This window comes from Antennarius striatus, chromosome 20, assembly GCF_040054535.1.
Source record: "Antennarius striatus isolate MH-2024 chromosome 20, ASM4005453v1, whole genome shotgun sequence".
NCBI classification, from domain to species: domain Eukaryota; kingdom Metazoa; phylum Chordata; class Actinopteri; order Lophiiformes; family Antennariidae; genus Antennarius; species Antennarius striatus.
The window spans coordinates 7,541,731-7,566,000 of NC_090795.1; the positions used below are offsets into that span (position 1 = coordinate 7,541,731).

Here is a 24,270-nt window from a genome sequence, read left to right on the forward strand (position 1 = left end):
GCATTCCCTGAAATGTATGAAAGCATCACAAAAGCTTGTTCTTTACTTTTGCTATGGTCAGCAGGAAAGTACTTGCTTGTGTAATATCCAGTGCTGTCTTTTTTTCAAAGTACATACATATTTTTACAGTAGCATGGGTCTGTTTTGTGTGTTTAGTGCAGGACTGGGTCCAAATTGTTCCATTAGGGGGGGAGCTCCCTGCCCTCGGTAGCCCTAAGATGAGGACAAGGACTGCCTCAGCCATTTGGCTGTGACATACAGCCTTTTGTGTGACAGGCAGCCCTTTAGAACCTTTTAGTGAAATTGACAAATACAATTAAGTAGCAGGATGATTAGTGTTGAGATATAGTGGCTTCAGAGCAAAATTACTGCACTCTCACTCGGTTTATGTCATAATTGTTCCAGTGTGAGTGGCTACCGCAGAATATGCAAGTGTGCTTTTTGTATCGTGAGACTTGAAGTTGCTCACTCATCTGAGATTAAATGGACAGTAATCAATTATTTAAACTGGAAAAGACAGCAGTGCTGTTTTCAGGACGCTGGTATTGGAGAAATCTTTTGAGATGGGAAAAACACTGATCAGATATGAATAATACAAGACAAATTTACCAGTGAAGTTGTGTTTTCTGCTGTCAACAGACTAAATATTGCTTCACAGTGACTGGGATGAATTTTATGGACAAACAGCTGGAGAATATTACATTCTACATCTTTGAACACAACTATAGATGCATACAGTAATTCAGAGGAATATATTAAACTGTCAACAAGCTGCATTGTTGTCAGGTTTGTTCCCGTTCATTTGTGTGCTGTTTCAGTTGAACACACTGATAAGGCTGCTAGACTGATGCCTGCTACTAAGGATAATTGTATAGCCAGTTAAATAACTGATTACATTTCGTTTGCACCAAACAGGGAAGTGGAGGCCATTGCTTTGTGTTTAAGCTACTATACTGTATACTAAATAACCATTAAATGCCATTTTTTGTGTCTATGTTTCTCTTACCAGGTTGTATAAGCTGTGCCAGCCACCACCTCCGGATGGCGACCCATAATGCATTGCATTGGGGAAAGTTCTTGCAGGGCTTTGAGTCCCAAGCATAGTTTTTCCTAAAAAGTTCCTCGTCTCACCAAGGAGGATCAACTTGATTTAAGACAGTTATTGGGTCCATTTTACACGTCCAGGATAGCTGCCTAAATTGTAAATAGAATTTAAAAATCGTAAATAGTATTTTTAATACCTTATATTTTTCATTGATATCATTTTTACATTTGATTTTTTTTTTGTCATTGATTTTTTATACAACTAACAAGGCAGTGATTCAGTGAAAATAAAGGATGTAGTTAAACGTATCCAATGACAGGAAATGAATCTTATCATTTCAGTCTGAATATTACAGGCTCAAATTCATATTTGTCTTAATGAGGGACATTTGTTTTTCATGTTTTTGCTATAAGTGAGATTATATTGATTAAAAGTTTACTTCAAATTATGTTCCAATTAGTCAGTAATGCTTTTACTTCTCTTCAACTCTGATTTCTCAGCTTTATTGATTTTCTCATATTTGATATACCATATGAATTTGTGTTTTTGTAGACCATTCCTCATGACATTTGTTCTATTGTAAATATGCATTTTATGTGAGAATCTGGTAAAACAACACCTCTCCTTCTTTACCATTCTGTTGAATCCAGGCGTATAAATATTTTTTTTAATCAGTATTAACATGCAGTGCATTAGTTTTTTAGTGCTATGCGATATATTGTTATTTTATATTGACAGTACTCAGGATGAAAGTTTCTCCATGTTAGTTATTATTGGATGTATCACTGTAGATGGATGTCTAGCTTACTACTATGCAATCAAACGTGGTAAGAAACTACATCAATAAGCTCCAGTAGTTTCTTGTATACTGGATACTTTAAATCTGTTTAATCCTTGTGAAGGTGGTTGATTTTTGCGGCATGTTTTCTTTGAATCACTAAAATGCTGTCATGTCTACACTATGTAAAAATATATTAAAAAATGATAAAGAAGTTGTTTTACACCACCAATCACCCTCTGTGTCCTTTTTAAATTATACTGCAATGCTCATAAATCCAGGCCAGAAAGCACTCACAGCACAAATGCCTTTGTCATATACAGTAATCCTGAACAATTTAAAATGACTACCAAACAAAATCTACTGAACAATACTTCATGGTGATGCATGTTGTGTGAGGAGACCATCAGTTATCTGACAGCACGCCCTATGTTTTTATCTTCGTAGTGATTCCTCCAGACTCACACATGGCTCATGCCAAATAAAGTAATGCCATCCACTTCCTTGAGTCTGAGAACAAACTAGCATTTGTATCCACGTGTTTTATATCAGAAGTAAATGTTATCAACAAAACCATGGTTGTTCATAACTGACAATCTGGATCTATTTTTTTATCGAGATAAAATTTCTTACCTTTCACAGATCCATGAAATCCATTTGAATGACACTGAGTCTACATTATTTTAGTCGCATATTGATGGTCATGCCTTTCTTCAACTCCACATGTGTTTTATGGATTGTGATCCAAACCTGGGTTTAATTGCATATTGATTATGAGTTGCCCATAATAAAACAAATATAACACAACTGGTTTGCTGAGGCAACTATTTGGTACTCTTGTGAAAGAAATACAATTTTTAAATGATTTTTTTTTTTAAAATAACGATAACATGAAATCAAAGTGACTTATTGAACTTTAAACTTATTAACCTGCATTAAACACCGGGGCGTGCCGATCGTGAGTCAATCAGTGTCAGTTGCGGGCTGCCGAGCGCGGTGCGCGTTCCGCTCCGCGTCCAGGTGGACACGTCCGGCCAAATAAATGGGAGTGGCGGCGGTACTGTTAACGCAGCTGGCAGCCGGCGAGCGGAACATTTGTAATCTCTGTCACAGCGCTGCTGTGCCATTGGGTTCTACTAGGAAACGAGTCACCGAGGCGACAAACTGTGGATGGTCCCGGGCTGAGACCTCCACAATGAGCCGGGCTCAGAGTCGCCTGCTCCACTCCTGACTCACCCCGGCGTTACTCGACACCACCGAGGTGATATTTTTGCACATTAGAGTCGCCGAGACGCCTCTTGAAGGACGAATGACACCGGCTCCCCTCATGATTTCATCCCGCTAAAAGCCCCTTCGAGGCGCAGCGGCTTCTTCATGGCGTCCCCACAACAGTCGAGAATTCAGTCGTATCTGGAAAAAAATAAAATCGGACCCTTGTTTGAGGTGAGTGCGCAAAACTCTAAAGTTCTTAGCAGTCCATTTAAACCATTGCTTTGCGCCATAATGTGTGGATCTGCTTTTAAATGTAATTGATTATGAGCGCACATCTGCAGTGAGAGTTGTCTCACTGTAGATGTTAAATAAATAAAAAAAAAATCCATCTGGTTAAACTGAAACCCATTTATTTAGAATCACTTTGGTGTGTGATTACCTTCTTGAAAACGTCCCACTGCGCGCCGTTTAGAATCAGATAACATTACTGTAGCACAGAAACGCAAAAGAATATCGGGCTGCTGTGTTTTCTCATCTGTAATTTGCATTTCAAAATATGATGATGTACCAGCTGGTGCCGCCTGACTCTGAATTGTTAGTTTGTTGAAGTTCTGCCTTCTCAGTTGTGATTCATATCTCACAGCAGGGCTGCTACAGAGCACTTGGATTAACAGACTACCTGCCTCTGTGTGTTTGTAGCATCTAAGCTGCCCAGGAGGGAGCATGACTTCATCTTTTTTGTTTGCTATTGGATTTCCTGCTGAGAGCAGGAACACACAAGCATGAGGCACAATCAGAGGAAAGACTCACAAACTGTCCTGCTCAAGGGTTTTTTGTTTTTGTGATGCAGCAGATTTGGCATTTTATTGTGCCACAAAAACACAAACTGGGGATACAGCGGGACGAGCAGTTCACAGCAACACGATATATGCAGGATTTGTTTCACAAAGTGCTGACATTTCATTTTCTGTGCCTCACGCAGACATGGGCTGCATGTTAAAGAGATGTAATGAGAATGAGTGGGGCTGCTTTCAGCACCGTGGACAGAGGCGCTTGTTTACAGTAGCACTTAACCAGTGAAGAAGAACGTAGGTGTGTGTGATCACAGGTTATTGACAGCTGCACAATCCTCTGAATTCTCTCTATTTATTTTTCCCCCCTCTCCATATTCTTTCAGCTTTCTCCTCCTGTGTTCTCTGCCTCAGCGCCCCTGTAGATGTTTTATCCTCCTTTTTTTTTTTTTGGCGTAATTAAAATGTGACTTTGCTGATTTGAGAAATCTTGGATGAAAGTGCCCATAAAGATTTGATATACAATATCGAGTTTTCATGACCCAGTACTTGGGTCATATCCAAGATGTTCAGTTTAGACTTTAAACCTGTGAATGGAACTGGATTGTTCTCTGTAGATTTTCAGGGTAAGCACTTTTTAAGGGATGAGAAAGTGCAGTATGAACAAAACGTGAAAACTATTCAAACAAAGTGATTTCTCAAAAAAAAAAATCCCTTGTCCTTATGAAAACCTACCAGAAGAATGTAGGAGAGAGGCGACTTGTATTTTTCGTTTTGATTAGTTGTGAGGAACTAGATTATTTTGCTGTGCTATTTCATGCAGATGGAGCTGAGAATTTGATTCAGATCAGATGACTCCAACACTCAAAGGTAACTGTATCTAAAAATCAAGAGAAACATGTTGAATTATAAGAATTATTTTTCCATTTTCTCTTCCCTACAAAGTGGGCTACAATAATGGATATCCCACGATCACGATGTGATATTCATTTTGTTACATGGTGAGGAAACTGTAAAATCCATTGAGGAAAATTCGTAATTTTGTGCTGAAACTTAGTAAATATGGTAATGAAGAAACAAAAGTGACTGGATTGCATGTTCACACCTCATGGAGAGGCTTACACTGATTGAAATTAATGGGTTATCATCCAAGGATTTCGGATTGTGCATATCTTCACAATCTCAACCTACTTTTCAAGTGAATCACAGGAAGGGTCTTGATAACGTAATACGTCTTCTGTTTAGAAACTCCACAGATCCCTGCTGATAACCAAATACTTGCGTAGCCAGACAGTTAGCTGTTCTGAGTGAGGTAGTGCCATCATATTACTGTACAGAGCTCCTCCAGTGACACATGAGGCAACCTAAGTTTAGGGTTTTGGGGGGTATTTCAGACCATAGTTGCCAGAAGCAAGCTTATTCAGCACCTACTGCACATTTGGTTCATTACAAAACCAAACAAGAGTTTAGAAAGCCCAACAGAAGGATTCTAAACCTTCCCGAGGGGCAGAGGCCTTCAGTTCTGTAATATTCATGACTCTATGTGCCATCTTGTTAAAATTCCACCACAGATTTTAGAAAAGATTCTCGTCAGGAGACTGTGACGGTCACTCTAGAATGATCCAGGACTTTGTCTGAAACCAAGTATTGGTGGACTTGGTTGCACTTCCTCACAGATGGGAAAGCTTTTTCTCGATTTACTGATTCTTGATGGAATCCATCTTACCTGCTACACCCTGCAGATTTTCAGCATCTGGGGAAGCAATGCAGTCCCACAGCGTCATGGAGTCACTGCCATGCTTCACTGGCTTTGCTAGGTGGTTTTTACCCGAGGTAACTTTCTGTGCTTTAAGCTTGAGCACTTTATGTAAATTTACAAATAAAAACAAAACCTTTTTTCACTACACTGTGGAAGTAAACCTGTAAACAGATATTAATAACATTTTGTGCATGTGGAAAATTAATCTGCTGCATTTAGTTGTAATGTACCATATGGACCATAGTTGTAAAAGGACATAGATGTGAACCAATGGGCATTCTGGGTTCCCTCTCTCACGCTGAGTAAACACTGCCTGATCGTACTCTTTGCTCTTCTTTCACTTAAATACTAGCACTCATCACCTCTTCTTCTCACAGCTGCAATATTAAACAGTAAGTGAGGGTTCATTTCCTGACTCTGATGAGACAGAGCTTATGATTTGCCATGGAAATAACCCCCAATCATTAATGAAATTGTTGCTTACCAGAGATAAGAAGGCAACACCAACTGAAGTAATTGTCTTTCAAATTGTTGTCAAGCACATTCTCATTTTGATAAATGAATATTGTATTAATACACGTCTTCCTAAGTCACTGAACAGGATGCTTTATTACACGCGTGATTAGGATTGAAGATCATTTGGACTGGAATGATTCTGATTCCAGTTCTGCTTTCTGATTCTGTTGCTTTGCACATCTGAATTCCAGCCTTGAGTTATCTAGTTTAAAAAAATAATTTTACAATTGCCATTTTATTTTTTCACATAGCTGTAGTTTTCACTTAGCTCATCAGTGGTCTCTTCATGTAGTCCACAGTGTTGTCCAGTTCCATCTGACCTGCGTAGTGTCGTACCTATGAAAACGGAAACTTCATCACAGTTCGACTGAAATTTGAGGTTTTGGAGGCAGCTCCAATTTTTTTTTGTTTTTAAAAACACAACCCATGTAGGATACACAAAGTTAGAAGATAGTAAGCTTTACTAACTGCAACAAAGCCTCTTACCTTTCTTTTGTAGGTTGAAAACTAAAGGCTGTCGGTACACTGTACAACAGTTAAACTAACAGGAACAGTCTGACTTCGGCAGTGTGCCCTCATGTTGGAAATAAAATCATTTTTGTGGATCAGCGAGCTGAGAGTATCATCAGTCAGTGACAAAAAGTTAGGAGATTGAGTTGGAATTGGAACCGTAGTCACAAGTTTGATCAGAACAGATATCTTTCTCACTCTTCAAGGTGAAGTCTGACTATTTTTTTCCTCCTTCAGTGAGTCTCATTCATAGTGGACTGTATTCATTAGCAGACAGAAGCACAGACAGACGAATACAATAATACTAATGTACCGAAAGCACAGGAAATTCATTAGAACGTGTCCCATCTTCCTTATGTATATTTTTCTTTATAAAAGTTTTCTCTTTGACAGAAATGTCCCAGCTTCTCATTTCTTTCAATATACAACAACAGACCCAATTACTTCTGCTTGGTGTGAATTAGACTTTTAGTCAGTAAAAGGGAGGAGAATGGATCTACACTGAATGTGCACTTCATCCAATATATTGAGTTCAAGTTTAGGCATGAATGTCAGTTAGTTAAGTCCATACTGGAGCTTCTGCTTCGAGTGAGGTTAGATGATTTTACCTCTTCCTACAGCTTCATCTGAGGGAAGTATAAATAGAATCATCCACATGGAAAAGGTCCACTCTAACCTGCTGAGCTCTGTCTAAAGAGGTCAGTGTGTGAATCAGGCAGAGTATGGACACTCACACTGTCTGATCTATTGATCCAGTCCCTGAAGAGGTAATTGGAGGAGAGGTAATTTATTGTACTTGGTGTGATTGGGTTTGGGCTTTTTTCACCATATCCTAGCTGTTTGCTGTGTAACTCTATGTTTCTGTCTGCCCTTACCAATTTCTGCATCTTATTAGTCATTACCTACAATAACATCTGATTATATCCAGATGCAACTGACCCAGGTTCTGTAGAATCCTTGTACAGCTATATGATTAGAAGAAAATGTGTCGCATACTGGAAGTCTCTGTGATTATTCAGCCTTGAAAAACATTAACAGCAACACACTCAATTTAGCACAAGGAGATGGATTCAGCGATACATCAGTAAGAATTCAGAAGAAGTCTTACTACATCCGCAAGCACAGCTGGAGACATTTCTTTCTGATAGGGTTACTTTATCGTTGGTATACCTCCTACACATTTAGTAAAAATAACACAGTAATTTCATCTCGCTTGTTTCATTTATGTTTATTTCACCTCATGCTCCTATTCAGCGCAAAAAATGGTAGAATTAGGCCAGTCATTACAGAAACATTGGGATGATTTAATACCCATACAGTCCTGTTGGTAGTAATGGGCTTTGCCTATTTTAGAGAGCTCACTGCCATTATAGCAAGCTCATTACTTTTCACCTATATCATGACTGTGCATAACCCAGTTAATTCATCACATGTACACTTAATACTTGTGCAGAGTTCATCATTTGTTTAAATACAAGTGCGTTATAACAAAATGCACCCTTTCATTTTAAAATATTATTCATCAAATAAGGAAGACGTGCTGGAAGTCACTGAGTCATCAATTACAGCAGGATTAGCTTTTTATTTTTGATACTACTTTTTGCCTTATTAAAGGTTGATGGTTTGTTATGACAGGTATTTGTGGTCATGCATGGGTTAGCACTACGGCTCTCTGGCTTTGTAAGAGTACCTATAATTTCTACGACAGGACCAGGTAGCCTGGGGCCATTTTGGTCCTGGGTGAGTACCAAAGCAGGCTGGGAGGGAAGGAAAAAGGATATCTGAAAGATCAGGCAGCGAGACGATGAGTGAAGTCCAATATGAAGAAGATTTAGAGCGTGCAGCCCAAGGCGGGGGCAGAGAGTGTGTTTGGGAAACAGAAAGAGAGGGTTAGAGTGAACACCGTCTGTGGTGCATGTTAATAAAGTTAGCGTGTGCACTCAGCCTGAGGATGCTGATGTCTGACCGCTGCATGTAATTGATAGTCATGCTGGTGGCGTGGTGCAGCTGATCAACTGATACACGGAACTGTGACAGTTCTCCAATTTGTTCACCTGCAGTCAAATGACCTTGTGCTAGTGTGTGTGTGTGTGTGTGTTTATACAAAGGGTTTTTTCTGTCTGTGCACATGTTGTTATGCACTTGTTAGAATAGATATTAGCCCCATTTTTAGTCACTTCTGTTACTTTGTCTATCTTCAAAAATTAATTTCAGTGATGGGAATTCTACAACTTCCTGTGCATTGTAACATTGTCATAGGTAATATGAAGCATAGGCTGATACAAGTGGGAATTTTCCTTCTTGATTCCTCTGTACAGTGTTTACTTGCATTTTTATGGACTATTCCTTCTCTATAAAAGCTAATACCAATGCTGTCCACGTTCATATGGTTATGTGAGGAATATTTTGAGATAGACTTTGATGGGTAACCTGTCCTGGATAGCCTCAGTGCAAAATAAATAAATTACTTGTAACTTGCTCGAAGACTTCTGCCAAAGAGTTGGAGAGGTTCATTTTTTTCTATCTCCAAGTTGTCATGGATTATGATGAAAAAATTATTAGCCCTAGCCCTACCCCTTCCCCGAACCCTGTCCCTAACCCTAGCCCAAACCTTTAACCTGGAGTATTTTGACATTTTGGCTTCAGGAAGGCTGATGCCCAAAAATTTTTTAAATAAATAATGATTTTTTTAAAAACATTATTGTTATGATAATCCTAATTAAGGTACAACTTTGAGATATTTCAGATATAAATTTTAACTCTTGTAACCCAGCCTCGGTCAAAACATTAGGGAAAAGAAACGACTCATACATTCAATTACTTTCTTTTAAAGACATGAAATGAAATTGACATGAACATGACATGAAATGTACTTTTAACACCAAACAATGTAAAATGCAAATATGCTTCATTTTTCAATATCATAACTATAGGGGCCATTTGCAAATAATCTCATTTCACGTATTACATTTTTGTGGCATTCTTTGCAACCACGTTGTATTTTCTGTAGACTGACCAGTTGATTAATTGACCAATAGGGAGCCAGTTTCTCATTGCCAATGCTCTCAAACAGGCCATATTTCTAGTGTGTGATTAAAATGGACTACAGGCGATGCTGCAGGTGAGGAGTGAGAGCATCTATTTCTCATGCATCAGCTGGCTGTTAAAAGCATCTCTTCTGTTGGGTATTATCTGGTGGGTCCAGCCTCTTTGGGTGACATTGCCTCTCTCACAGTCTCCTCTTCCACATGATCTCTTCTGTTGTTATCTGCCAGCTTATTCAAGGTCTGGATCTCTTCCAGTGGCATCTCTTGCGCTCTCATCACATCATTCTATTTTTTTTTCCACCAATAATGACCTCTTTCTATACATGAAGCCCAATGGATAAATGTCACCTTAAATTACCCTTTGTATTTCCTAGTATTTCATTGACGAGTAGCTTGTAAATCAATGAGTCGATGGCCTCTCGTACTGGAACAGAGAACCCTCGTGGGAGTCTTGAGAAGGAGTCTGCTGAATTTTTAAAAAAAATGTATGCAAGGACAAGAGAGACAAAAGATACAGATTCTTACACCTGCTTTAGTTATAATCTTCTTTTATTTCTAAATATTCTGCTGATATGACTTTTGATAAAATATTGTAAATATGTTGCCATAATTCTGTCTGTTCTCACACATTCACATTTACAGACACGTTGGTCCTGGTTTTTTTGGTAGTTTTACAATGTATACACTCCACCAGGAGTCGGTAGCTGAGATGGAAATTCATCGTGTTGCAGGTTGAAAGAGAAGAGTGAAGCTTAGCCTAAGTCTCTTAAAACGCAGGGCTTATGTTGCAGCATTGTTTTCAGTCTTTCTCTTGTCTTTTCTTGCCTACACTCACACATACTGATTCTTCTGATTCCTGAAAAAATGCAGTTTTTCTTTTAAGCTTTCACAAAAAGAAGTAGTGAAGCACTTCTCGAGGTTGGGAAGCTTTGTCTAATAAATACACTTAAGAAGGGTGAGTGCTCTCATCACCAGAGATCACCATTCTTAGTGTCCTCTCAGTGTTCACTGTGGAAGAAGGGATCGCTTCTTTTGCCCTTCAGTTTATCGCCTTTTTAGGACCTGAAAAACTTGACTTGTTTGTCTCCTTTTCCACTTTCAGCTTGCAGTGTTTGAAGAACTTGCAGCCGGTTAAAGTGACAATATCAGGATTTAGAGCTACCAAGGACACAGGTTGTCTCTTGGCTAGTTGACAGGTTTCCAACTACCACCACCAAACCTCATAGGGACACAGAGATATCTCACCCTGTCAACAGATCTGCACAGATATGGACTGCATTGTTCTCAGCAGCTAACAGCACCTGTGTTACTTCTTACAGTATACTGCTACAGACAATTAACTCTGTCCTTCCCATTGTCTCATACACAGATTTAACCATCTTCTGGAACAGATTGTGTTTTTTTTGCTGAAGGAAGTCACTCAGAGCAAAATGGCTTTAAATTAGTCTTGTATTTAAACTTTTTGACCCAAATTTGAGCCTACTTCTTCCTGTGAGTCAAACAGCATTGGCTTATAAAACAAGACTCATGTTATATAAAAGGCCTCATTAGCATAGAAAGTGAATGTGTCAGATTCAGTTACCTTGCCCTGCTGCGTATGTGACTTATGTATGTACCATGCAGATAATGCTGTGTCTTTTTATCGAGGCATCAGAGATGACTGACATACAGGTCTATGAGTTCATTTAACAGCTTGTCATGGATGCAAAGGAAAAAGCTCTGCAAGATGCAATCAATGTTTGCACACAAGAATCTTACCAGCCACATGGAGTAAATCCAGATGTGCCCACTTGTTAAATATACCTCCAACAGTCTACACTGTCCATCTGCCACAATGCACACGTGTGTGTGTGGTTTTGCCTTACACATACAATCATTCCTGTCACCACTTGACAACACACCCTTCCCGTTTCCCAATCTGCTACCCAAAGCTATTTAGACTTGGTAACCCTGCTCTTCTTTGTTTCTGCTAGCTTGGCTTCCTGTATAATCCGAATTACAGCCTTCATTTACAGAGCTTCAGTTTGTAGGTTAGTTTAATTACCCTCAGGAGCAACTAGATGGTAATTACAACTTTTAAATCTCAGCAATATTAGTGGTTTTTATCTTTTAGACACAGGCCACAGAAATCCATTACAGTAGTGAACAGAGATGCTTTACTAACCTCTTAGAAACCGGTATACTATCTCTCAGGATGCAGATATGAGGCTTTTTCTCAGAAATGTTCTATTTGGAGGCGCTTGCAGGTCACTTCAATATTATCTCTTGCAGCCAGAAGAGACTTCTAAGGCCTGCATTGTGCATAAAAACACTTCAGCACGTTCCCTGTTTGTCCACTGACGTGCTGTTAGAGCTGCTGTAGGCACCGGCACTGGGCAGTTCCCCCACAATTAGCTGATTAGCTTTCAGAGAACATACAGTGAAGCCAAGGCTAGGCAGCACCCAAACACACACACTGGGTTTTACTGTAGCCCTCCCTGCTCAGATGAAGTGCACATGTATGTAGGTTCACAAGGGCAAACACACACACCGGCAGCCACATCATGGGACTGTTTGAGTGTGTTGCTCATGACATACATCCATACATAAGTGCCAGCTCAGTGGAGTCCACTAATGACTCACTTTGATTCCCTGCAGTCATCTTCCTTAAGTCATCCCTAAACTGGCAGCTGAAGCTGGTTTCATTCCCGTACGTACAAATAGACATGTAATCCTTCTCAACGCAAGGTTTTTACCTTACAGGATGTAGTTTTTGGTGTTTTGTGGAAGACATTATTGCATTTCTATTTTTATTTGTGTCTAATTGATTTAAGAAAAATAACATGAAATTCTCATTGCATGTTAAGTGACTTCAAATCAGTATTCAGAATACAGTATATTATTTAAGTTCCTTCTTTTTGACCTGCTTCTGTATCTTTTTATCTTTTTGGCTGCCTGAGTCTCTTAATCTTCAGTCTCAATTTGTGTCTCTGTCCTTTTTTAAATTATCACTACCTCCATGTTCTTCATTGTCTCATCTCTTCCCAGTAAAATGAATGTCTTCACTACTTTTTCTCTCGTAAACTCAATGCGTAACTTTTTTTCTTTCTTCAGCAAGGCTGTCAAGGTAGGCTGGGCTTACACTGCAGAGGAATTGTGTGATGAATTTAATCCCCATGTTTGGCCCAGATTGTTTAGAGGTGTGAGATATTTATTGATCCTGTCTTATGTCTATGCCACCCAAATCATTTACAAGAAAGGCGGACATCTCAGGAATGTAAAACTAGATGAGCTGTTGATGTATTCATTAATTTCTGAACATATCATCAGCTTTGATTGCATATGATGCCATCAACCTTTTTGGATGGAAAGTCAAAACTGTCTGTGACAATATTTGTGCACAGCACAATAGCATCCTGATTACTGTAAATGATCCCAGTCGTGTTGCCCAAGCCATATCATTCACAGCGATGCCATTCTTCCCTAATCTCTCCACTTTTATATAGGAGTGGGTCAGTTTAACAAGGGAGTTGTGATTGATTACATAAAAGCATTGTGGCTACTTCTTAAAAAAATAAATAATGCCCAACCTTCGGTTGTGCAACCCATTTTAAAAATGGATAAAATTTTGTTTGAAGTTGGATAAAAAATGAGTGCTGCATTCGTAAATACCTTGATGCCGAGGGGATATTCTCAAATCTTTATTGTTATTTTGACTTTTATCATTTCAGGGTATTGGCGTGTAGTGAACAGCAAAGATAAAGGGATTATCCCACAACTGTGGTCAAGTTTCTCTTCACATACCCTCCCTTGATAGTGAAGTCTACAAACCTCAAAACAAGACTCTCAAAGCTTGCAGGAATGAATTGCTTTTCTCCACTTCAGGACTGTGGATACTCCTCTGGTCGCACGTCTCTCTCTGACTACAATGCCACTTCTACGTAACCCTCTTTGCTTTACTCTGCTCCTGTAGGAGTTGATGACCAAACTGATAACTGAGACTCCAGACCATCCAATCCCTTTTCTCATTGATCACCTGCAGACCAAGCAAGAAAGCCCGGGCAAGCTGAACAGAGCACTGTCCGGCTCTGCAGCATTGTGGGCACAGAGCTCACCAGGTCTGTACACATAGAGAATGGGGTGTCACGCTCAGAGCAGATGGTAACTATAGGTGGACATTAATATACATCTGCAGAATAAATGGCAAAGCTTACAGAACAAAAGTAACCTGCATATCTGCTTTCTTGAATTTGCTTAGCAGGTTCTGAACAGAAATTGTGAATATCTCTTCTAACAGAAAGCAAAAACCCTCGAAGGGAATACAGCAACTATGAGAAGCCATGGCAAATTCACCCAAAGAAACCGAAAAAATCCAAAAGCGACTTGGCTGTTTCGAGCCTTTCCCCTCCTTCGCCAGAATCCAAGTCTCGTAAGTTTTTGTTTGAGGCAAGCAATTTTATTTGTTTGTTTTTAAATTAATTAGATACCTGTATATTGATTGCACATGCACTCATAATCAGAATATGAAGCAGCAGTTGTGATACCTGTCGTATCGCTTGCATCCTAATTACACAGTACATTGGCTTTCATCTCCATTTTTAATTTGATATAATTATATCTAATTAAAGTTAGTTGAGGTGTATAGTTCAACCACCTCCTTCCGGCCTCCCAGAGCCCTGCAGATGAGTTCATTATAAAGTGCCACTTTTTACACACTTGCTGCTACACACTGAAGATGAATTGTTCACAAAGTGCTTGCATTAATGCAAAATAAATGCAGATGAGATTTTCTTGGCAGTAACGTTTTTTTTTAGTTCTGTAATAAATAACTTCAGCTATGATGTTGGAATGAAGTATGATACTTGAGACAATGAGGTTGGGTGAAATACGGACCAAGAGCCTTTGACTGCTTCAATAATTTAACATTGAGATCTGTCACTGCCAGGCCAAGTCTATTTTAGGCCATGGTCTGAGCATTTCTCACAATCAAGAAGAAACGGATATTCACATGGGTGCATGAAGTGAAGCATGTCACAAAGAAATAATAAGAAAGCAGCAAAGGGACGAGTCAAAATAAAGTAAGCAACTCTTAGCACATGGAGGTGCAGTAAAATTCAGAATAAAAAGCCTTTAAAGCTGCATTTCAAGTCACATCCCATTAAAAAAAGATGCAAAGGTGTTGTGGTGTGCAGAGATCATGAAAAATGTAAAACAAAAAAATTGCTGCTTATCATTATTCTACAATTTTGCCTGATCAACACAAAAGTAGTCATAAATGTACAGTTATAGGACTTTGGGCCTGACTTATACTTGACTGATGCTTTAATCTGTGTCCCTTGGACTGAGAATTTAATCCATAATCATTTATCTCAATTGTTAAGATGTTTCTGTTTTACCTGTCAACATGATACACAGCGTTTTGTGCATTGATTAAAACCTCAGTGTGTTGTAGCATAAGAACATATTAAGTATAGATGAACTCTTGGTAATCCATCTTGTACGTAATAATATTGTTATTAAATTTTCTAAAAAATTATCTGTATCCAAAAATGAATCGTCATCTAGAAGATGAGGGGCGGTGCTGATGCATGGAGAATGTTGGTTAGTAAATGGGTCAATTCCTGCACCATTTGAGCTATTCTTGAATGTTAATCAAAGAACGGATGGATGCTGTACACTGGCCTGTGTCCAGTGAGCTCTAAGAGACACATTTTCTTTTCTGCTCCTGTTTGTAGTCCTTCCATCCTAATTCCTCTATCAAAACTTACCATTGAGCTGTGTTCTTTATTTTTGTTTGAGTATGTTTCAGGTCAAACCTATTGTTTCAAATAGTTGATTTTTTTGTGTGTTTGTGTGTGTGTGGTGCTTTCTCTCAAAAATTGTATGATTGTGATGTCAAGTGCCACGCTCAACCGAGTATCCATCCTGGGACTGGAGGGAGAGCCGGGACTTTGATGAGCTCAACCACATTTTGCAGGAGAGCAAGAAGCTGGGCAAGGCTTTGGAGAGTCTGTCCCGCAGTAAGTATTTAAAATTCCAGCAGTAGTGTTGAATAAATGTTAAGATGCATTGTTAAAATACACACCTTTTGGTGAAAGTCATGTAGTGGAAACTAAATGGAGAAGCTAATCCTACAAGGTATGGATGTTGGACTGTCAACGTTTAACATTTTCTCTCCTCTGCAGGCATCGCCATCTCTGATGAGCTCGACCAGGTAGATCATAACTAAACTAACTTCAGTCTTTATTAAAGTCATACTATTAGCCTTAGACTCTTGTGGAATGGTTCTGCCACTCATCACTCAGTCTGTCAAAAGGATATGTTTTTTAAACCTTATTGACAGAGTAGCAGTTCCTGTTGTAATGACGATCTGCCGTCCCACTGGAGTGATACGTGAGAGTGAGCACACCACCCATTTCTCTTGCTGCCTCTGTGTGCTTCTTGTATATAAGCTTTACCTGAACTTCTTCACCCAGCCTCAATTCTCTCCCAACACAGTAGATGGGAGAAATAATATATGTTATGTCAGGGTCTTCAGGTTTTGCTCTATGCAACACACATGTTCAAAGTCCTTGGCTCTCAGCCCAGAGACTTTTTTCTATTCTGTGGGATGAAGCAGAGAATGAATACCAAGCTCCTGCCCTGATCCTACACACAGGAGCATTAATATACTGGATTAATCAAAAACAAGTGGGTATACCTTTGCTTATTGTAATGAGCTTACTTGTACTATAGTATTGACTGGGTGCAGAGATGGAGGCACACCTCGATTTGTCTTAAAACTATATATTCATAGCCGTTCAGATGCCTTATGTTTTCTCCTGCGGACATTCTCGATTACATCCCCGTTTCTGGGCCTGTCTCCTCACCTTATGTTCTTCCTCTATCTTTGATAGAAATTGGGAGGCTATAACTCAGTCCTGCGCCCTCGGGTGGTGGGGGAGTGGGTCGGTCGAGAGGAAGAGGACTCAGACCCGCTGGCTGCTGAGATGCTGCATCCTCCTGTCCCTCGATTTAGAACTGAATCGTGCTGGAGTGGAGACAGCAGCCCTGCTGGGAGGTCTGTGCTTGTCATTATATATATATGCGTGTGTATGAGTGTATGTGCCTGTTCATACACATTAATGCACATATGAATCACTTCAATGAAGAGTTTAAAACTTTCACAAAGTTCACAACGCTTTTTTAGGCTCTCTCAAAATGAGGACGTAGGCTTCCAACTGTGCTGCCTGAGGAATGCCCATCTGAATGGGTTTGATAATCCCATTTCAAAGGCGCGATCAAACATGCTTGCCATGATACTGCTTCAACCCAATTTCAAATTAAAGCTAACCTAATTTATGTGTGCTCAAGGCCAGATGAATTTGTGCTTATTATGGTAAAAATGGCCTGTCTTTAACAATATAACTTGTTGAAAGTGATGAAAGTTTGCTACCCTCTCAGAATGCTATTTCCACTTAATGTGTTAAAACCACAACAGTGTAATACTCCTGGACTTCTCTGTGTCTGTGTATAACTGTGTGTGCAGCTGCTGATGTGACTAATTAGAGAGGATTGGATATAAAACCATAAATCATGTGTGGGCCTGAGCTGACATACACACAGTCTTAATCTCATTAAGTTACTGTATGGGTGGATTACAAGGAGAAATCACTTAGTTTGAAGTCTTAGCTGAGATTTGTGGATGTGTGTGTGTGTGTGTGTGTGTGTGTGTGTGTGTGTGTGTGTGTGTGTGTGTGTGTTTGTGTGTGTGTGTGTGTGTCCATGTTTACCTATTGATGGTTCGTGAAGCATCTGCAGGTGTGTACCGGTACAGCATCCCAGAATAATCACCTACTTCTCTCATCAACTGAAGGAGTATTTGGCTCATCTAATTGAACAATCATGTCAACTCTGATTCATGTTTTCTGGGAACTTGCTCCCACTTAAATTCTGTTTGGGTATAGAGATCGCTTTCATACCTTCTCCTAGACTCAAACTTAAAAATGGGAAGATGAGAAAGTTCAAACTTTAAATGCTATTCAGAGGGACCATACCAAGTATCATGCTGTGTATCTCAAGTTATAAGTATTGTGTTCAAAGAATCTCCAGTTAGAATAACTGGTAAGACACAGTGAAAAGTAGGATTTGGTTAAAGTTAAAGTTTCAATCAGATGAGATAAAAATGGCCAATCTGTGCTGGAACTCTGGCAGAAACCAACACTGACCTCCCTTAAAATCCCATCTGAGCATTAATAGGCCATCCACTATGATGCTCATGTAGTTTCAGTCTAGGTTGTCACATTTTCTCATGTGTTTGACCTCATTTGTTAAACTAGTCCATCTTCATCTTCCTCTTGTTTTCATTATTGATGTACCCTGCTCTGTAGCTTATTCCAGCCCACCTGTCACTGAGACAGGAGGTCACATAAGTGAGCTGACAGGTGATGCTGCCTGCAAAGTCAGGAAAAGATAAGTGCAAAAGACACATGGGAAATCAGATGCAACTGTGGTAGAAGAAAGTAAATGATTCTGACAGTCTGTCCAGTGCAATGGGACCTCTTTATCCCAGGTCTGCCAGTGCCAGAGACTATACTTCTCTCCCCCTAACTTTCTAATATTTTTATATTCTTTCTTTAAACAAAGAAATATTTTGATTCCTTGGCACTTCATAATGAACAGGAAATAGCTTAAAAAAAAACTCACACAAAAACAAAAAGCTAATGTCAGTATCTTAAAGTTGCTTTGGTTTTGTGGTGATATTTTGTGTATTTAATGACTGTTTCATCCTACCTGAAGTCATTTACTATGCTGACACTGCCGAAGGTTGCAAAGACATGTGTATTCATGAGAGTATGTGTGTTGGTGCAATACATAAAATAAAGACAACTTTTCTGCTTTAATACAGGATTTGCTGTCCTCGGCTTACATTGTCAACCACACAAGAAAAGAATAGCTGTAGAAAATTTAATCATATGGCCTTTTCCATGTTTACAGATTTAATCACAATAATACAGAGTATAAGGCAATATGACATATAATGGCCCTTTTTCTATTAAAGGAAAATATAAGTCATTAAATAAGAATTGTTTCAGACAAAAGCTCCTCAGGCATTCAGTTCTATGCCCTCGGTCTATGGAACGTGGATATTAATTTGTCTTGTGGAGGTGATGCAGAACCCAGCATTCAGAAATGTATCTGTATCATCACTGAGATATTATTTGGTCATTCTTTAGATGTCGCCGGCTTCCAGACTTGGACAAAGGGAAATATTTTGAGAAATGACTAAACTGGAAATAGATATAGATACTTTATTATTCTTTACTGAATTTGTCTATCCATCTGTCTGTCTGTCTGTCTAAGACAAGAATTTTATTTCTTTCCATCCTTGTATTGTTTTCAAATTTTAGCGACTTAAGCCAAAAAGATTTTTAGTATCACTTAAAAATTAGTCTGGCATATCTGCTTCTCTTTGTGATTTACTTGTTTATAAAACAATAATAAACTCTCTGTCTCTGCATGTGGTCCACTCCACCTGTGTTTGATATTCTGGATTTGATCATTGACTTATAAACTGCAGTGGAAACACTCAACATGCCAGCATGTACACACTTACAAAACCTCATTAAAACTCCTTGTTCAGGCTCTTCTTTCCAAATCCACATCCTCTAAATGCTCCTTCTAATGGTTTGAAATAGTGATGAAACTATTCAGTCATACATTTGTGCATCGATGGGGTGAATGCAGCATTTTTGGGGTTTTTTTTTAAGCACTTTTTGATAGCTTGAGCTTACTAAAAATCCGATAATCAGATGAGAGGATTTGGTTCCTACAAGAGATTGTTTGAAAATCCTTCTGTTACTGTTGGTGCCTTTCTTATTAGCTGGACGCTAATGTAGATGATGAAACTTCTCAAATGGTTTAGCAACTTAAAGATAAATTTAATTGCACCAAATCCGTAGCATTCAAGGTGGTGAGTGGAGAAATGCTCAACGACCGTTCAGAATCCCTGTACGAGTGGCATTGGCTGCAACAGTCTCCACTCCACAGGCCTCTTCGCTGATTGCCTGAAGATGAGCTGTAAAGCACTTCCCTTTAAAACAGGGTGCATTCATCTGGGCAGAGCTTGAAAAGACAGTAAGGACTAGACAAAAGCACACAAATACAACAGATCAGACTTATCACATGTATATATGTGTCAGTAAATAGAAACTCTGTAATGTTTACTCAATGCTTAACCTCTTAATACTTTTTGGTTGATCCTTTTCCAGCCTGAAGATGGAAACAAAAAGCAAGGGGTTACGGGAGCAGCAGCAGGATCACAAGAAGCTCCTGGCAGCCATGTTGTCCCAGGACTCCTTTGATTCGGTCCAGAGCCCCGCCCCCTCAATCACCGAGGAAGAGATGGAGGATGAGGACGATGCCATGGAGCTCCTGGGTAATCTACCATACTCACACTATGTGACAAACAGACCTAAGCACATAAATGTAAACTTTCCGCACAATTAACTACTTCCTGTTCATCAAAGTTTATGTGAACATTTATGTGAAAATGACTTTGATCAGACCACTGATCAGGAGCGCAGATATGATGTTGGTGTGTGACTGTTGCCTTGAATGTGTGTAATTGTGTGTAACTGAGTTTTGTAATCTGATGAAAGCTTGGCTGACACAAACACCAGAAAACCAGCTGTAGATGTAATGCATCATGTTTTGCAAAACTCATTTGTGTTTCTTTCATCAAATTGATTTGTTTTAATATTGCAAAGACCAAATATATTAGAGCGCCTGTGAACAGCATTGACTTCACTAATGCTTTAACGTATGCATCAGCAGAACATGAGCTGGTGTGTGTAGGAAAGCCGGTCAGAAGGTTAGCTAAACACAAGCAGCGTTAAACAATAATAGCTGTGTAATGCACCTGTAATGTGTATAGAGATGGTTTTAAGTTTCAGTTTCAGTTTCTTCTCTTTCTCCGCAAGAGGAAAAACAAGTTGTCCTTATGTTGAATTTTGGAGTGGATCTGAATGAAGGGTTGGATCCAGGAATATTTTTAATCTTTTTTTTTCAGAGTCAAATGATGCAAAAAGCCCACGTGCAGCTATTTTGATGATGCGTATGTTTGGATTTAATTTTATCCATCCATTTTCTTGTTGACGAGAAGATTCCAATCATCTTGTCAACCGCCTTTTATCTGGCTTGAGGGTCACAGGTCTGTTGGAGCCTATCCCAGCTGGCTCTGTGCGAGATGCAGGGTACACCCTGCATAAGATGCCAGCTCATTGCAGGGCCACATGAAAGACAAACAACCATTCACCCTCACACCTATGGACAATTTGCTATGGCCAATTCACTTGAGCTGCTTGCTATGGCAAAGATAAGAAATACATAATTTAGATATAGGGAATAGTTAAAATGTATTTATTAGTTGCATACAATATGTGCAGACACTGAGGTGTACTGACTGTACAGTAAGTAGTGGCTGGATCAGCAAATGAGCAGCAATCAGTTTATACACTGGTCTAAAGAGCACTTTAGTAGCGGCTTTCTGTTTATATAGAGCGGCCAAATGCTGCAAACCACTTAATCTAAGCATTTGGTCTGACAAGATGAGAATCCCCAAGTAGCTGCATTCATTGTGTGTGTGTGTGTGTGTGTGTGTGTGTGTGTGTGTGTGTGTGTGTGTGTGTGTGTGTGTGTGTGTGTGTGTGTGTGTTACAAGTAGGTGAAGGGAGTTCGAGAGCTCATCATATATATTTATAAATGCATGTATAAATATATTTTTATGCTCCTTATTTTGATTTGTCTGTAGAATATAAAAACCCCACCAGGGTTTCTTTATATAACTCCACACTGGTGTGACCCAGGGCTTCTCAATACAGCATCTATACTGTATGTAATGATGAAGATAAGCCATAAAGCAGGGTGTTGTTTTTGATGGCCCTCCTTAATTACTACTCTGAATCCCAGGACATTCCTCCACTGGCTTTTAAGCTATGGTTCAGGGCAATAATTCAATGGAAATAATGCAGCCTGATCAGGACTGATCCTCCACTGAGGTCTTGGATCATTGCTGTTGTGTTGACTGTTGATCAGAGTAGCCTGCCTCTCTTCTGTTGAGCTGATTAAAGTGATGCTAACATGCAGCATATGGTGGCCTACTTGACTTGGAGAAAGGACATTTCCCAACTCTTTTTAGAGTTTTTGAACAAACTAATGACTGTGACCAAACTCGTGCCAAAAATAACTGATGATGTCTTTCAGAATTTGTGCTCTTGTGATAATATATTGATCCCTGACAGATATTCTTTTTCCTTGCTGTATAAAGATGAACTGCTGCTTGCCAGCACTCTGGGAGCTTGACTTCTAAATTTATTCCACACCATGTAGTGAGCTTGCTGCTGAGAGAGGGACTTGCAATGATCACTTAACCTTACACCATAGCCAGCACTACATGCATCTCAAGTATTTCTATGAGTATTATAGTATTGTATGAGCAAGCAACAGTATCTCCAATACATCAATATCTAACTTCAGTAGCACTTCTATTTCTTATATTTGGATTAATTAACAAGGCAATAATTTGTAATTGTTTTCATGCTCTACTGGATATAAAATTTATTTTTTCATAGGAATTTACACCTGTTCTGGCTCCTCACAATAACCCAAGCAGTTGTTGGAGAACTGTCCCCATAATGAATTATTTTCTTAGGATGACCTCTAGTGGTAGAACTGTGGTATCACAACGGCTAATTTGGAAGTCTGTTTTTGGCCTGGCTTGGTGCTTCTGAACAATGTCATGTGTTCATGTGAATGTATCACAAAATGACCAATTGACAAAATAAATGAATTGTCCCTTGGAATCATAGATGGCAATTTCCTTTACCTCCCTAGCCATATCAGACACAGTAGCAGGGGCAGGTAAGGCATCCTGTGCCAAAACTTTACAAAGGCATGATAAGCATGTAACAACATATATATGTAGGATACCCTCTAAACAGGAACAAATTCCACTGAAAGCTCATGGTAAATATTTTTACCAAAATTTCAGGAAGTAAGAAAGACGACCTCATTAATGGTGCATGCCCTGTAATATGGTGATGGTATTTGCGATAGTCTAATGTCATTCAATTCCTCCTGCCGTGTCTTCTGTACAGCACAGAGTGCATTCTTTATTTCCGTTTTATAGTACTAGACTTATTTTTCTACTAATTTTTCAACTTTGAGAGTGTTGAAACAAGAGAGAAGAGTGTGAAAAGTTAATGTCTGTCTGAGAACAGTGTATGAAGTGTGTAGTGAGGTGTTTTAAAGCCTTAAATCATCTATAATAAATGTAAAAGTGAAACTGACTACTTCACTGATTTCGCCTATTGCAGGTTATTTTTAAGAATGTAACTCTCCCGATTAGCGAGGGACCACCGTGGTGTGAAAAATTTAGCAGAGTGATCAATTTTTTACTTTGTAACATTAAACGAAAGACTTTCTTTGGTTTTATTGTGTATTACAGTTGCGATCATTGACCTTCATCCCAAAGGAACGTGCTTTGTGTTACTCCACTCATTCATCATTTGTTTCTCTGTGTTGTTTTGTGTTCTTCGTTGTGTGGAGCTTCGTTCATCACACCTGCTAGTTAGCAATGACCTTTCATTTTGTGTTACATTTTGGTGTTGGAAAAGGCACTTCCCAAGTGTAAACATAGACCATGGTGGGGATGTGATCAGTTTCCAACTTCTAAAAAAGTTCAGAGCAGATTGAACTCAGCATATTAAAAAACATCCACTGGGAGGCAGGAAAGGCACATTAATTTTGCCTTTCTGTGTGAGAACTACGTATAACTTTGTGCTATAAAAGAGTTTCAAAGAAAGTTAGCAACTAACCTTCATTTATATTTGACAAGAAGGTTCTCAATCAGCACTTGGTTAACATCAGATCCTCTTGAAGTGTTTTTAGTTTTGCTGAAAAACAAAGAGTTGGCTTTAAGGTTGGTTTTTATCTTTTCATTCATTCATTCATTCATTCATCTTCCAACCCGCTTAATCCGGGGGGAGCCAGTGCCTATCCTGGCAGTCTCCAAAATAGGTGTAAATACAATCAGCCCAGAGTCTTGCTGATTAATCAGCTGTTCTCAGGGATGACACTGTTTTCCCAGTTGTTTTCATTAGTTCTGCACTGAATGTTTAACCACAGTCCAAACATATTGATGATGAACATGACTCATGGAAATGGAGATTCTACCTCCAGAGACCACAGATTTATACTGATGTGAGTAAATAAAGGAGTTAAATTGTGTTCGTGGGGGTGAAACACTCATTTTAGGGTGATTAAGACACGATTCAACAACCTAGTTACTGTAAAGTTACTGTCATCATCTGTGGTGGATGCATTTCACACACACACACCCCTTGAATTCCTATTATATACGTTTATATGCATGCCAGGCCTTGAAAAATCATAATTTTGTCTATAAGTGCATTATTTACAGTGTTACATGTTTTATATCATCCTCAAACTTGCACTTAAAGTGTAATGGAGAGCTGAAGCTTCAGCCCCTTGAAGGTCATAGAGTTCATCACCAGAGATCCTGTTGGAGTGTTCCAGACCTCCAATTTCATATGCACTCACACTTTTATCTCGGTAGAGCAAGACAAAGCTTT

The 24,270-nt window shown here is 39.2% G+C and overlaps 2 protein-coding genes across 4 annotated transcripts in view; both read left to right on the forward strand.

Annotated features, from left to right (window-relative positions):
• Positions 1–2,048, forward strand: part of prex2 (phosphatidylinositol-3,4,5-trisphosphate-dependent Rac exchange factor 2) — a 73,782-nt gene extending 71,734 nt beyond the window's left edge. For both annotated transcript variants that reach the window (XM_068343628.1, XM_068343629.1), the window contains exon 41: positions 1,010–2,048. In XM_068343628.1, coding sequence (XP_068199729.1) covers positions 1,010–1,055 — 46 coding nt within the window. In that variant the 3' untranslated portion in view covers positions 1,056–2,048. The remainder of the gene's footprint in view (positions 1–1,009) is intronic.
• Positions 2,049–2,917: 869 nt separating this feature from the next.
• Positions 2,918–24,270, forward strand: part of c20h8orf34 (chromosome 20 C8orf34 homolog) — a 51,465-nt gene continuing 30,112 nt past the window's right edge. For both annotated transcript variants that reach the window (XM_068304217.1, XM_068304218.1), the window contains exons 1-7: positions 2,918–3,266; positions 13,611–13,755; positions 13,935–14,066; positions 15,538–15,657; positions 15,823–15,851; positions 16,534–16,697; positions 19,888–20,054. In XM_068304217.1, coding sequence (XP_068160318.1) covers positions 3,198–3,266; positions 13,611–13,755; positions 13,935–14,066; positions 15,538–15,657; positions 15,823–15,851; positions 16,534–16,697; positions 19,888–20,054 — 826 coding nt within the window. In that variant the 5' untranslated portion in view covers positions 2,918–3,197. The remainder of the gene's footprint in view (positions 3,267–13,610; positions 13,756–13,934; positions 14,067–15,537; positions 15,658–15,822; positions 15,852–16,533; positions 16,698–19,887; positions 20,055–24,270) is intronic.